The following is a 15,792-nucleotide window of genomic DNA, read 5'->3' as shown; positions in this document are numbered from 1 at the left end:
TCTTTTGGCTATCTTCATACCCTTCCCCTTTTCAGAAAAGCCACGTTTTCACCTGGCCTGAGGCTAAAACCTGGAAGGTGCAGTAACTTCTCTTGGGTATTAAAAAAGCAAAGTGAAAAAAAACTATTCTTAAAAAGCAGACTGACTGCCTTCTGCAATAGAAGGATCAAATGTCTCCAGATGTGAAGGTGATACAAATATTTTTTTTTTTAGAGCTTATGTCATCCCAATATCACAGTATTTACATATCTTTAAATGGCTTTATCCTAAATTTTTTTTCTGTGAGGTGGGGGTTGTTGATTTTTCCTTTTACAGGAAGGTATAGCGGGGAAGAAAGGGTAGACAAGCCTGCAGGGGCACGCAAAGGAGATCTGCAGGGGAGAGGACTAAACAAACTTAGTTTGAGAAGCTGCTAAATTGCAAGACACAAATTGGGGTCTCCATAGGTCTGTGACCATGTCTTGTGTCCATTTCACTTCCACAAGAAAGCACTCAGGAGAGTTAACAAGGTTGCTTTTTAAAGACAGTCTGAATCTTAATGCTTTTTCCAGTCTCATTTGGGTCTTATGCCTGTGCTGACAGTTCTTACACCTTTTGTAAGTGCAGAGCTTAGAAGTCTTGCTAAGATTTCTTTTTAACTTCCTTCTGAATGATGTAATGTTTTCATGACTGTGCAGCCAGAAAGAAGAGCCTGCGCAAGCTCTCCAGAGGAGTCTTAAATACAGTTGGACTTCCCTTCCCTCCTCTGGTGTTTGGAGGTTTGCTATATCATGTGCTGGAATGGGAGATGTGCTTACCACGGTGCTCCACGCCAAGAGCAGCCCAGAGACAGGAGCATGCCACCTTCCAGTGACTCTGAAGGTTTTTGCTGTGTTAAGCAGCAGTGTTGGATTAAGAGGTTCCTGCCAATTCAGTTTTACCTGTACAGTGCTTCTGGGGAAGCTGTTTGTTCCCTGTCCCTTCCCAGTGAAACATCTCTGGGGCTTCGTGGTTTTTTCCTGTGATCAGTTCCCTCCTCTGGTTTACCAGGCAGTGACATGGACTGTGGCAGTAGGTGTAAGCCTCTGCAGCTGCTGTGCGAGCTGGCATTGTCCCCAAAAGAAACAATATTCAGCCCATGTTCTGAAGCGAACATCAGGGTCACCTCTGACCACAAGAAAAACTTGACTCAAGTAAAATGGGTGAATGTTTCCAAGAGTCTTTTCCTTGTCCCCTCAGAGCTTTCTTTTCAGTGTGAGATGTATTTTTATCTTCTCATTTGTCTTCCTTCCTGGCCCACACCGGAGGAAGCTGGGCGCTTGTTGTCACTGTGGCCCATCCTAGCCAAAACTGGGGCATTAACTTATTCCGCTGGCGTTTGCCTAAACAAGGATGGCTAGCTGTGGTCCTGGGGGACACAGATCAAGTACAGGAAGAATAACCTCATTCTGAAGCCTGCAGGGGGACATGGCAGCTTGTCAGACCTCCTGAGTGATTCAGCTAGCAGAAACTGCACTGTGTACATGGGACAAACCAAACATGATCGGAGTTGTACATTTGAGTTGCCCCCAGGATGAACGTGCGAAGATCTGGTGGCAGGTCTGAGGCAGTTACCCCTGGTCCGTGCCACTCAAAAGCACCACAGGCTTCAAGGGCATGCAGAGAAGGCTTCAGACTATGCTGATACCCGCTTAAAAAGTTTCACTTCTATAGGATGCCAGAAACTGGAAGACTTGACCTAGAATTTCAATTAAAAGGTTAAAAAGAAGAGAAACAAAATCATGACCCTATTTCTTATGCCAGCTCTAATCCAAATCATGATAAAGCAAACCATATCCACTTACCTTCAGCTAATCAAGAGGCTCATCTTTGTGGTTTATGTTAAAGTATCCTCTGGAGAGTGTCCAAAACCTTCTTCCTCTCCAAGGTCTCTTGCAGATTCCCTGTGCAGGAAGGGACTGTCCTCAGAGCGTGTGAAGGGGGTGGAAGCATGTTGGTTCTTGCTGCACACTTGAAGTATTTGAGACTAATTATCAGAAGCAAGCCCAAGGACAGACCTAAATTAAATCTAAAGCCAGGAGCCATTAAAAAAAGGGAGATGGAGCACACTTCTAACCTTGTCTCTGAGGCAAAATAAATACAATTAAATTAAACTGAGTACCCAGAATTTTCCTAATACAGTATTAATGCATAGCCCTGAGTGTCTCTCTCTGGGAGAACTTCTTTGGAATTTGATTTGCACAAAAAAAATTATTATTTTCTTGCCAGATGCTGATGCAAGCACAGTAAGACTACATTCTTCAAACATGAAACAATCAGGTTTATTTATGACAAGCTCAACATTAAATTAAAAATTCACAAGACAACAGAAGATGTAATAACCTGCATTTCTGTAGTCCTTTCATCTGACTTTGGATGTATTTTGCATTACTCAGTAGCTAGGGCAGATCAAGAGCCCTTGGCCAACGTTTTCTTAGATTGTTATTATGTGTTTGAAAATCAAAGCTGCAATCAAGGGGATATGGTTAGTGTGGTGATTACTGAAAAGGTTGAGGTGAATAGTTAGAAAAATGGGAACAAAACAGTTTCAGTACAAAAGTGTGTTGCCCATCCTGCCAAGCCTTCACTTTGTCAAGTGGTTTATGTGCTTGGGGCAGCATCAGTGTTTCGCCACCTAACAGAGGTGCTCAGGATTGTAGATTTTTGTAATTTTCCTCGTGGTTGCTTGTAATGGAGGGATCGCCCTGCAGCAGCTTCTGCTGCCCTTCTTGCAACTACAGGAAGAGCGGGCTGCCAGTTTAAGGGACAACTGGAAATATCCAAGAGTGAAGAAGCCATAGGTACAGGTAGACTTATGACCCAGTGTCCTGAATTAGACATCAAGAGTTGTGGGTACTTTGCCGACATACTCACTGAGCTTGAAACCAAGTCCTGAGTCCTGGTTTCTGGCGCTTGGCATGCGCTATGGTCCGGGGAGGCTGCGTGTGTGGGGATGTGGGGGCAGCTTTCTGGGAAACTCGTAGCAGGCTTTCACCTTCTGGTTCAACTGGGCAGTAAAAGGAGTTCCTCCTTCTGGGTGTGGATAACGGTTATCTGGAAAATGGAATTTGGGAGCAGGAACAGAGATATGAGTCTGGAGTTTTCAGACTTTACAGCTGATATGCTGCTGTGTCTTCCTGACTGTTTTTTTGCTCCCTCTAAGAGAGACCATGGTGCTGTCTGGGAGGGCATCAGCACCTGTAGTTGGCACAAACAGCTGCTGTCTCCCCAGGTTATTTTGGGGCAGTTTTGCAGGTCCAGGCTTAGCTTTAGTATTACAACGGCTGAAATGTTACTTCTTCTAGCAGGATCCGTAAAGGACGTTTTGTTGAAATGCTTCTACAAACTATGTAAAGTGAAATGTCATGTGTTCTTTCAGGTCTTGAAATACTGTTAAAATAAGTTATTGCTGGAGAATCCTTTTAATTTTCTCCTCAGCATGATCACAGATAGCTTGTGAAGATGATTGAGTGGCCATCCCTTGGGTAAAATCCTTTATTTCTAGTTCTGCTCCTAGGATTATTATCAAACTGTTCTCTTCCCTACATTGTATGTCTTGCGGTGTTAGCCTTACGCCTGACTCACTTAAGAGCTGCTCATGCCTTCCACCATGGCAGCTTTTACTAAATATTTAAAGAGGCTCTTAAGATATGCAGATTAGATTCCTACTGATAGTTTCAAGCAGCTCTTTTTTATTAATTATTTATTATGCGGCAATAAGGCATCCTTATTCAAGCACAGTAGTTTAGACAGTTTAGAGCACTTAGTCGACTGAATATTGGAACCTGTTCCAAACAAGAGCATATAACGGCCTTGAAAGATAAATGAAAAATATTTTGGACACTTCTTCACAAAACCAAGACAAATACTGACAATAAATTTGCCTAATTAGTACTAGGACTAGCTGCATGTCTGTGATCTTATGCCCTTTTCCTGACTAGAAACCTGAAAAGCAGTGTATTGGTTGTGTTGGGTAATGGAGATGGAAGTGGTGTAGCTGTTCATGACTGCATTGCCCATGTTACCGAAAAATATTTTTCTTTAACTCTGTAGCATGTTTTTTCTTAAATTCTGCAGTGATTTACTGCTGTGCCTGCTTTGAGTGAAGGAAATGTTTACTCCCTTCTGAGATTCTGTTTATATAATGCAATTTGAGATGCTTTCATGAATACATTCTGTGATTTAATGAGTCTTTATTTTTACTTACCTGTGGAATCTGAGTGAGGTTTTCTTTCCCCTTTATAATAAAAGCCACTTGGCAGCCAAAGAGGGCAGGCAGAGTTGTGATTGCTTTCATGTTGTCAGATGCAGTATAATGTTGTCATGTGGCAATGATGTTTTCTGAAAACGTTTGGTTTTTATCAGTGAAATAGTAGAGGTATTTTATTAGCAGTGTTATAAAGCAGTTGCAATAAAGATAAGTCTTAACAGTCGATGTCAGTATCTTAGAGCTTGTGTGGATGTTGTAAGAGGCAGAACCAGGATGGCTTCAGCAGCAGAGGATTTGAATACCTGTACAATGATTTCATCATGAGTTGTTCTATACAGTGTTTCAGCATGGCAGAGCTCGTTGGGGTTTGTGGATCAATGGTCACCTCCTAAGAAAAAAGGAGAATGTCCTTATTCCACTTCCTCTACGAGATGGGGCAAGGGGCTATTTTAAAATACTGACAGAAGTGGTGGATCTTCTCCAGGGAGCAGTGCAAACCTGCATTCCATTCATCTTGCCTCCTCTTTTCTCTCTTCAGAAACTACACAGATAGAAGACCCTCGTGTGCAATGGCGGCGGGAGCAGGAGCACATGCTGAAAGACTACCTTGTCCTGGCCCAGGAGGCGATTGCTGCGCAGAAGGAGATCTATCAAGTGAAACAGCAGAGGCTTGAATTGGCCCAGCAAGAATATCGGCAGCTGCATGATGTTTGGGAGCACAAACTGGGCTCTCAGACCAGCTGTGAGTAGTTGGTGAACTCTTACCCAGTGACTTTCTCAGTCGTGAACCCGCTAGGACAGTACACTGCTTGAAGCTGGTCCTGTGATAGAGCACTGGGGTGTGTTACACCATGTCACTCTCTGCATTTGCTCAGTTTGTCTTAAAAGCAATAGCTGCCTAGCACGTATTTGGTAAAGGTTAATTGTTATGAAATACTATGGCGGTTGGCTCAGTCACTAGAGTCAGCGTGCAGGTTTTCAGCATGGGCTTCAATATGTGTGAAAAAATGTAGTGGTTGGCTTAATGCAAAAAAATGAAGTTATATGGTGTTTTCCTTGATTCCCTTGTCCAAAGTATATAAACAAGGCAAGAAGGATCATCTCGGATAGCATTTCCAGGCCCTTCTGGAGTTTACCATCCCAGGTAGCTGAGTGACTGTCCTGGGGAGCTAAGGATCTGTATTTTATGCTATGTAAAAGCTAACATTGGTGGATTATCAATTAAACAAATCATTGTCTTGTACTCCATATTCTTTGTCACACAGGAAACATCAGTACTTATTGCTTCAAGAGCTGGTGCAGAAATGTTTATAGATGGCCAGATTTCCTCTTTACTGTCCAGAGGAGAATTTATTTCTTGCAAGTCTTCCAGAACTTTTTTTATAATCCTTAGTATTGCAGACTTTTTATGTTCTTGCTGGCCACATCAGTGGACTGACATCCCCCTGCTTTGCTCTTGCTGAGTTATGTCTTGTGGTGGTGAATTTCACCGGCTAATCCTGTGCCTGATGTTAAAACGTTTGTAAATAGTTTTCTGTCAACTGAAGGATTCTTAATTTGACTAGGGTCCCATCCATCATCTCTGAAGTACAGGTTTTGGCCTTTTCTTAAGAGCACTCTACCTAAGTACTGGTATAGCAGAGCAGTACACTAAAACTACTGTGAACGTGAATTACGTTGGCGTGATGTGATCTGTCTTTAAAAATACAACCAAACAGAAAGAACTAGAAATACTTTCCCATGTTTTATAGGGCATAAACTGATGGCTGTGAGGATCAAAATATCTCCCTTGCCTACAGCTGCTTCTAACAGCATTGCACATTGGGGAGCTTCTGTACCTTCTGAAGCAGAAGGGTTTTACTGCTTAGAAGAGAATTCTGCTCTTAATGGGACATTGATTTAATCTGGAGTGACACATTGTATGATTGGTCATGTCTTCAAGGCTGTGAGAAGGGCTTGCATTGCATTTTGCAGTTTCTTCTCATTCTTTGCTTTTCTTTGTTTCTAAACATTCAGTGGGTTGTTTACTCAATGAGAAAGTCTAAAAAAAAAATAAAGCAAACCTTTATGCAATGTCTGTCCCTTCAGTTCTGTAAATGCCTTTGGAAATGCAGGAAGCCACACTACTGAATGGAGTGAACGTGTCTGGGAGTTTGAGTTAAGTGCGTTAACTTGGAACAAATCCAGACTTTGGAGATCCAGGACATGCTCTGGCCTCTTTAGTATAGACTTTTCGTGGAGTACTTGACTGCCCTATTGCCTTTCCCTGCCTTTGAGGGCTGAGAAGAGATCTGAAAAATGGGTAAAAGGCCTACAGCAGCAATGCGTGGAGGTCTGGGTGTGCAGGAGTGATGGGAGGTCTTGATTTGGTGTGGGGCTGGTGCAAGAGTAGGGAGGAAGGTAGTGCTGCTGAACTTGGTGTTGTATTTGTTCTAGTGCTCTCTGGCTCATCGTCAAGTTCCAAGTATGACCCGGAGATCCTCAAAGCAGAGATTGCTACTGCAAAATCCAGGGTAAGTAGTATGAACAGACCTTTGCTTGCCACGAGTAACCTTCAGATATTTCCAAACCTCATGGCAAATACTAAAAAGAGATGCCAAAGCAGTTGAAAGAGCTAATGTTGCCGTTCTTAATCTAGGAGATAATTTATCAGAATTCTGAAATGTTGCCGTCCTAGGAGTTTGAAACGCTTTTTTTTCCCTTAGACTTTAGACTTCCTTGGAAGCTGGCAGTACATACTGCTGTACCGATACGCTGTGGGGTGTTTAGCTGCATGCTGGCTCCTCGGTGTGCTGCAGTGCTGGAGAGCTGCGAGTTCTCTCCAGAGACTGGCAGCTGTTTTGTCCTGTGCGGGTTGTTAGCAGCGGCAGTGTGCGCTCTCATGCAGAGCTCAGTTTGGGAAGAAGAAAGGACTAAAGTAAAGTAGGTCAGTCTGGCCTCTGTGGAGGAATATAAAACAGCAAGCTGTAGGGTCAGTGGATTTACAGTATGTATTATCATCCTGCTGTGTTACTCATGCAGTGGGGCCTTTTAGTTTGGTATGTCGGAGGATGGCTTCTATCACTGCAGTGTAACTCCTGTCCTGATGCTCAATGTTTTCTTTAATGACTGGGAAAGTTTTAAACATTTCTGAGTAAAATTGACTTGTGTTTCATTTCTGTCTCTCTTGATTTTTTCTCAGCTTTTCTGCTTAGGAGGTTGGAACTTCCCTTAAGCCCCTTATAAAGTGTTGTAGTATTTGGGTACTGAGTAAAGACCTAGCTAGTGATAATATCCTGGTGAGGATGCCATCAGAACTGTTAGCTGCTGTTGAGATGAACTGATATTCTGGTAACTTTGTTTAGAGTACTGTCTACAGTACTACGTTTTGAATTGAAGGGTAGAGCTGTACCTAAATATTTACATAAAATGCCATTCTAAAAATGTACATCTTCCTGCAGGTTAATAAACTGAAGAGAGAAGTAGCTCACATGAAGCAAGAGCTCCAGTACAAAGAGCATGGATTTCAAACACTGAAGAAGTAAGTTTGTTCTCGAGATACTATTTTGAGTGTAGAATATCTCTGGCTTGTGATGCATCCCCCTCTATATTTATAAATAGCTGCCTAAATAACAGAAGCTGAAATATGTTGCTGCTGGTATCTTTAGGCATATGCAACCGAAAGCAATACACAGCCATGGGGGCAGATTTCTCAAATCGGTGCCTGTGTGTGATTGACCGCATCAGAACTGACTTCATGGCAAAAAGATTTTGAACCAGGATCTTGTCAGTTAGATGGTACTCTGTTTTCCTCAGTATTGCTCAATACAGATGACGCAGTACAGCCTGTTGTCTTACTTGTAAGAGCCATTGTTTTAGGGCACTGAGGAAAAATTTGGGGTGGAGTGGAAGGGGATGAAAAGTTTCAGGTACTTACCTTTGTGTGACTAGACATCTGGCGTTTTAAATAGTGTCACTGGTTAATATCTTATTTATTATAAATAGCAACTGTGGTAGAATTCCTTTGAGAAGAGGGAAGGATGAAGTGGCTTGTAATTAGGTTGTGCAAGTAAATACATCCGTGCATGTGAGGTCTGTGGCTGGTTTTCAAAATAATGACTGAAAATAAGGTACCTCTCATAGATGGCTAAGTTTATCCTCTCTAGGTTAGAAACAAAGTAACTAGCAGCAACCTGCCCAGATGTACTGTTTTGAGGGGTTTTTGTACATCTTTGCCCTCCATAAGGAGTCAAAGAGATGATATGGCTAAAGTCAGAGTTCTGAAGCTTAATGTACTTCCGAGTGGATTAACTTCTGTGGTGGCGTGGTGTTCTTTGTTGTGCTTCGGAGTGTGTTTTTCTTAAAATGTCAAGGTGCATGCATCTAGGATGATTAAATCAGCTGGACTTAATAAAGTGTTAGCTTTCCGTATTATTTTTTTTTATTTCTATGCAGAATTGACATGAAAATGTCTGATACTCAAGGTGGCTACAAACTTGATGAGGCACAAGCCATTTTAAGTGAGATGAAAGCTCTCAAGAAGGCCATCACATCAGGGGAGAAGGAAAAACAAGACCTCATTCAGGTATTGAAACAGGATGACTTTATAGTATTTTGTGTTGCCATTGCTATCAGATTGAATTTCTGAGAAGTGATTTAAGTATTTTCTATTTCAAGATACGTAATCCAGATTTTTATTAATATAAATGAATTCTGTATTGTGGTTGGACTACAGCCTTTTTGTTCTTCAGATCCTGGAAATAAGAAGTATAAAATGCAGCAACTAACAGTAGTAAGCAGTTGCTTAGAGTTGAGTGTTTGTCTAAGGGTTTATTGGTCAAGAGTGAACCAGTGTGACTGTACTGCTGTCAGAGCAGACCTGGAGAAGCCATGAAAACACTATGGCCCATTTCATCTGCCATCTCCGGCAGAGAGCCTGCCTGTCTAGGCGAGATGGTGTGCTAATGCCTGTGGGCTGCTTTGTGCTGTGGGAGGTGCAGTCCAGCCGTGCCTGATCTCGTGCCTGCAGAGTCTGAGTGCACACAGTAAACATGGTCAGATCTTAATCATGTAGTTGGGGCTAAAGCTACTGCTCAGGTACTTTGAGCAGAAGTGAGCTCACCTCACGACTTTTTATGGTTTTAGAGCTTAGCCAGGTTAAAAGACAGCTTTGTGAATGACAGAGGTTCCCAGTCAGACCTGTGGACCAGCAGCGTGTCTGTGGAAAGCTCCAGCCCCTTGTTACCTCGGCAGTACCTGGACGTCAGCTCCCAGACGGATGTTTCAGGAAATGTGAGTAATACATGAGAAACCCAGTGCATGTGGAGACGTTCCTCTGAACTACATGTAGTACTGCCTTAGTAAGAGTTTCCAAGAATGGGCAGGTATTTATGAGATGATTCCTTTTCCTCATGTAAACTTCAGCATGACCTTCATTTTTCTGTGCAATGTTAATGTATCTCTAAAGGCAACCTGCTGATTCCCCACGCTAGCTCTATTAGAACAACCCAGGTGGGACTAAAAGGGAAGGAAGTTTTATTTTGCCTGTAGGTGTAGCTTCTTCTGATACAAATACTCCCTTAGCTCTTTATAGCAGTGATATGCTACTAGGCAAGAAACATTCAGCAGCGATGTATGGGCTAAGCGGTAATGAGGACTCTTCCCTTAAGAGTGCGTTTGGCTCTTAGCGTGTTACGAGTGAGAATGATAGCGTATGTGCAGATATTTTGATGCCATCAAACGTGTCGTACTCCTACACCTTCAGTCCCACATGTGCGACAAGATCGCAACTGTCAGGATGGTGTAAGCCTCAGCAAGGACTTAACCAGCACTATGGGTACATCATATGTCTCAGGACATCACAGAAGCCTCTCCTGTGAACCTTGACTTAAACATTTGCAGCCACTTAAAGTCAGTGCCACACATGTGACTGAAGATCTGCAGATTTGGGCATGATGGGATGTCCCTTATCTTTAAGACTCTACGACCAAAGCAAGATGCCATCCAAAACAAAATGCAATACAGTACTTAAAGGTTGCAAACAGCACTGAAGAAGAAAGATGACAAAGCTATTTATGTGTGCATGAAAATAGAAGCCTGAGACAGATGTGGTAGATTTTTGTTTTTAACTAGGCCAGAAAGAGCCTCTTAATCTTAGAGGTTTTTAAGTATTTGAAGAAATCATGAAAAAATCAATCAAAGTCAGTATTTTCTGATTCTGTCATTGGTTTAACTAATAAATGAGTTTGACGAGAGCAAGTGTAACTTGTAACATCATCAATTTTAACAGGGCATATCAAAAGAGGAGTGGTTACTAAGTTGCTGATGTTATATTTTGTGTCTCAGTTCATTACCAGCAGCAATAACCAGTTGGCTGAGAAAGTGAGATTACGCCTTCAATACGAAGAAGCAAAGAGAAGGTAATTCTTTGGACTGTTACACCTTTTGGCTGTCACACAGCTTATTCTGAAGATAGGTTTCACTAGAAAAGGTGCCACTCAGATTGAAACCCAGCATTACTGGTAAATAAACATGGTAATTTTTGAGCCAGTGAGGCAATAGGCTGTCTGGGCCAACGTTATCATTCAAGAAATAAATAACCATCCTAGAAATTACTAAGGAGTGATTAATACACAAAGAATTCAGTCTGGCCACACCTGTGGGGACGTAAGTGGTTTTGCTACCTGTTGCCAGTGCTTCCCCATTCCTCATAAGGAGACTGTACTGCAAGGCATCTCCTTACCTTATTCAAAATGAAATGAATGTTTGCATGGCTTTAAGTCTGATAAGGAGAAATGTATAGTGTGTTAACACCTATCAAAATATGGTCAATGTCTACAGTTCTTATTACAAAGCTTATCTGCTTATCTGTAAGAATGTAAGTTCTCACCTTTGCCTTCTGATCTGAGATGAATGAAGAATAGATTATAAAAATTGTATCTACTTAACAGGCCAATTTAAGCAAAAACTTTCTGGGATTTTCTTCTTTTAATAGATTATAGCTAACACAGCTCAGTTATGAGAAAGCACCAAGCATTTTTATTTAGACTTTGGCAGGCCTAGTCCTTGTTCAGTGATGTACCAGTCAGCGGTGGTGACTTCAGCTTTAACTGCTCTAAACGGACTTTGCAATTCCAGAATAACAAACTGCAGATGCGTGGTGCAATCTGTACTTGGGATATATGCAAAGAGAAGGAATTTTCTCTAGTTAGATATAAGAGCTTTAAGGCTGAGGTTACTCATAATGATCTTGTTTTAGTGTAATGGCATGGTCAATAGGCCGTGTTTCTCAGTGGCGTAAAATTTGATCTGTATCAGAGGCAGTTGTCAAAAGATTGCATGTGCCCAGCTGCTTTTGACATGAACTTACACTTTTCTTCCTAGGTGAAGCAATTTTATTAGAACAGTCTAATGTGTCAGACTGCCTTGACATTCAAATCATTCTGTGACTTTTTAAAACAACATTAAAATTATTAATCCTCCAGATGCAATGGTTAATTTTTCAGTGTTAAAATTGCTTTTTACTTTTAAGCTTGGCTGAAGACTGCAATTTAATTTACACTTGACTTCGCGTCTTTAGATTGAAATGGAGCACTTTTACTTTAGCCTGTATCTTTTCCAAGGAGGGGTGAGTGAATAATGACAAACCTGAGAAGATAATGAGTATGCTCTTTAAAAAGAGACGGAACTTTATAAATGCAGCACAGTAGTTAATTTAAAGTAATGAAGGGCATACAACACAATCTTGCAGTTAAAGGTTTGATACCTCATATCTGTCTTAAGTTGTCTAGTTTAAAAAACATTATTATGAGGAAAGATGGGTCTGAATGGGCATGAATAATTGATAAAATGAAAAGATCTCCAGCGATCAGAGCACTGTGGGTTTGGCATGGTCTTTGGTAGGAGCTGCAGAAACAAATACCTTGACTGGTTTTAAGCTGGAACAATACTATGAATATAGGGACTCACAAGGAACCTTCTGCTCCTATGAAAATTACTCCTTGTGATGTTAGAAGTGTTTCCTGTCCCTACAGCAGCATATTTAAATGCTCCAAAACCACAATAGAAGAGTATTTTGCCCATGCACGTATTATGAAGGGAGCCAAATGGTGGAAATGCATCTGTCTTACTAGCTCTGCATTATCTGGAAAGGTAAAACTTAAGTCTTGAAATCAAGGTGATCCCATATTAATTAGGTTAGAACTATTAGATTTATAAGGGGTTGATGATTTTGCAAGCGGGCTGTAGCAGACACTGTCCGCACTGTTGTTGTAGACCAGGCTGAAGGCATAGCTGTAGGTGAGTATCTTGCTGAACTTCACCACACCAGAACTGTCAGGGTGCAATTCTGCATGTTCCCTTACCCACCACCAAGTCTTTTCCTTTCATGGCTCGGTGAGACAACAAGAACTCTAGAGCAGATAACGTTAAACCTGCAAAAAAGAGCAAAGAGCAGCTGCAATGACAAACCTTTAGCTTAATTGGATTGGAAACTGATAACAGGTATCATGTCAAGCGAGATGTCAGTGCCACATCTCAACAAGGAGATAGCTACTGCAGCGTATATGTAATCAGAGATGCAACTAAATTATGCCGTACAATTCCAGACATAGAATAGTAACCAAGTTGCTTAGCACTTGCTTTCTGTGCACTGTTTTAGTTCCTTCAAGAGTTAAATTTTCAGCTTGGGTTTTGTGTGACTGGTGGTAACTCTGGGATTTTAAAAGTATGTTTTATAGTCTCCAAAACCAGAATATTTTAATGTCGCTTTTAGCAGCATTGCAACAACAGTAGGTATTTGACTGGTCAGTTTTTAGACCACACCTCCCACTGGATATCTTTTTGGGTTTTTACCTCATGAAGAGAGGAGGCTGATCTGATCTAGGATTGCTAATTACTGGTTGTGGATACACACCTTAATGTATGCTTCTGTTCACAGCACTTGCATCGCCACAATCTACCAAGAAACTAAAATTTTTACATGTTATACCTATGTTACAGATAAGTACCAGCTTTCCCCAGTTAAAAAACCAAACAAACAAAAAAACCAACACAAAACCACAATCAAACAAAAAACCAAAAAAAACCTTGATATGACAATGAAAAAACCATCTCACTGCCTTTTCTAGGTAAAAAGAAGACAGTTAAATAAAGCTTGAGCTTCCTGTTCAGTCTTGCAGGCTGGTGGCCGTTCAGACTGACGGTATGGCCTGAGCCCAGTGTTGCTGGGTTCCTTGCAGTGCAAACCCAGCACGGCTCGACAGGGACGGAGTTCAGACTTGGTCAGCAGGCTGAAGGGCTGGAGTTTTCAGCCAAACATCAGACAGTCTGCAAAGCATTTCTTTTGTAACGATGCTGCTTTATTGGAAAAACAGAATGCATAAACCTCCTTTTAACTGAGAAAGGGAAAAGAATGATCATTTGCAAGGGGTAAAACTTAGGTTAGTTTAACAAAACCTTTAGACTCGGAAATGCATAGAGAACAAATTCCAGTGGAAAACCCATATCCATGTAAATGTATGCCAAAAGTGATCAGATTAATGCCAACCAATCCTCTTAAACTCATATCCCTTCAAAATGCACAGAGGAATTCTTGGATTATGAATTAATGCCACTGTTAATTCTTCATTGGAGCACAGCATTGCACTTAATCAGGCACTCAAAACAACTCCTACTAAGACAACCTAAAAATAGTTGAGCTGAATACTGTCGGTTACGGAACTTTAATTAGAGTAAGCAACCTGCTGTGGGAAATGGGTTTACAGAAAGTGAGGCTTCTCTTCGGAAAGGTGATCTCTGGTCTGTCTCTTGTGATGGAGGAGGCAGGTCAGTCTGCGTGAGCCTAATCCTTCACAGGCTCTCTCAGGGCTCCAGTTCCTCTTGGCCTCCGGAGCTTGGAAGACAAAGCGTTATTCTTCAAGGCCATTCAGCAGTCGTGTAGCTGCTGCTGCCCAGATCTGCACCTTATTACTTACTCCATACACTTTGATTTTGCTAGCTGGCATTGATTTTGCTCTGTGCCTGCATGTGTGCAGGTTTGCTGGAGGAAGCGTGCACCGTCCTGTGCACTTCTGTAGCGTTAACCACGTTCTCAAAAGAGATGAATCCAGATTAGCAGCTGCAACTATTTGCTGTGCCCAATTTAAGTCCAGTAATTCTGTCACCAGATGACAAAACCGTTTTCAAAGGGAGATGAATATTGGACTCTCATTTTACAGTACAGCATTTCACTTCTATTTCTTAATGTATTTACTAAACCTGAGTGAGAGATTAACTTGAGTTAATCACGTGATGGGGCATGTGTGCCTTGACTCTTTGGTCTTCAGTCAGGTGAATTATTTTTGGAGATATCTTGCTTTATATTGCAAGATGCTTTTCCTCTTTGTTTGCCTTCTAAGCTTCTGTAGTTTCTCCACCCCAGCGAGTTCTGCCCTCCTCATTCCCTGCTCCCCACTGAATCATTTTTTATGGTGTGAGTTCCAAAAATACAAGTCTTCGGTAACTTATTCAACCTTATCTGTGCTTTTGTTTCTCACCAAACTACCATTATCACCCTGTCTGTTCATGAAGAGTTGTAGGTCAATGACTCCAAGGGATACAGCTTCCTTTGGGAAGACTGACATTACTGCACTTGTTTTTTTATCCTGGTGTTGGTTTTTTGCTCCTCTCTATATGTTGCATAGCAGCGCTGACCATTTGTGGAGCTAACTGAACAGCTCATATACCTGGGAAATTGGGAATGGGCAGACAGTTGGAGTGAGCAGCCTCCTTACCTGCCATGAGCTGTGCTCTCCTCTCCTGTCAGTCAAAGCTTTTGCTAAATTCTATATCTGTATTGCTATTGCTTTTAGTAATTATCTTCCTCCCTGAGGTAACGTTGGTATGGTGCTGAAGGATTAGCGATACAGGCTTTAGACTGAAATCTGGAATGATACCTCTAATGAAAACGGACTTTAAACTTCATGCAAATAAGTGGCTCTGGATTTGGGTTGGATTATATTGCCTCTTTGACTCCTCATGTGCATGATGCACCAGAAGTAGCATAGCTCTTCAACGTGTCCAGAATGCTCTGTGTCGAGTCAGTAGTTGGATTCTTCCAGTAGCAGCATGCATATGATAACTTCCTCATTGTTAAAGGCAAAAAATATTTTTCAAAATTTTGAGTAACCACTGATCTTTATCAGACCATCAGAATCGTATGTGGAGAGTATGCAGTTCGTTGCCATAAAACTGATTAACGATCAGATATTTACCACATGATACCCTCCACGCCAAGTACCGTGAGGTCGTTAGCTTTAAGGGATATGAAACACCTTATAGCATACCTGACTGCTTTTTTCAAGATGCAGAATTTCTGTTACACTGTTCCCTGACTGGTGACACTGCAGGTTAGCTAGAGACTTGGCTTACCATCGGGAGCAAACCTGAGTTAAAATCCTGTTCCATGTGCCCACGCCCCAGTGGTGCCATCGCTCAGCAGCTGGTAGGGAGGGCGTGAGGTCAAGGGCAGCTGTCCCTTGGCTGAGAGCCTTCAGGGCAGTGGGAGATGTAGTTGGTCACAGGGTGCCTTTGTGTGTCTGGAGCAG

The 15,792-nt window shown here is 41.8% G+C and overlaps 1 protein-coding gene across 3 annotated transcripts in view; it reads left to right on the top strand.

Annotated features, from left to right (window-relative positions):
- WWC1 (WW and C2 domain containing 1) overlaps window positions 1–15,792 on the top strand; it is a 79,248-nt gene that overhangs the window by 41,480 nt on the left and 21,976 nt on the right. For all 3 annotated transcript variants that reach the window (XM_080399962.1, XM_080399961.1, XM_080399960.1), the window contains 6 exons: window positions 4,767–4,970; window positions 6,665–6,741; window positions 7,669–7,748; window positions 8,663–8,792; window positions 9,353–9,499; window positions 10,553–10,626. In XM_080399962.1, the coding sequence (XP_080256088.1) occupies window positions 4,767–4,970; window positions 6,665–6,741; window positions 7,669–7,748; window positions 8,663–8,792; window positions 9,353–9,499; window positions 10,553–10,626 (712 nt within the window). The remainder of the gene's footprint in view (window positions 1–4,766; window positions 4,971–6,664; window positions 6,742–7,668; window positions 7,749–8,662; window positions 8,793–9,352; window positions 9,500–10,552; window positions 10,627–15,792) is intronic.

Source organism: Falco punctatus (assembly GCF_963210335.1).
Source record: "Falco punctatus genome assembly, chromosome: 8".
Lineage (NCBI taxonomy): Eukaryota > Metazoa > Chordata > Aves > Falconiformes > Falconidae > Falco > Falco punctatus.
This window is presented reverse-complemented; position numbering and strand designations above follow the sequence as displayed.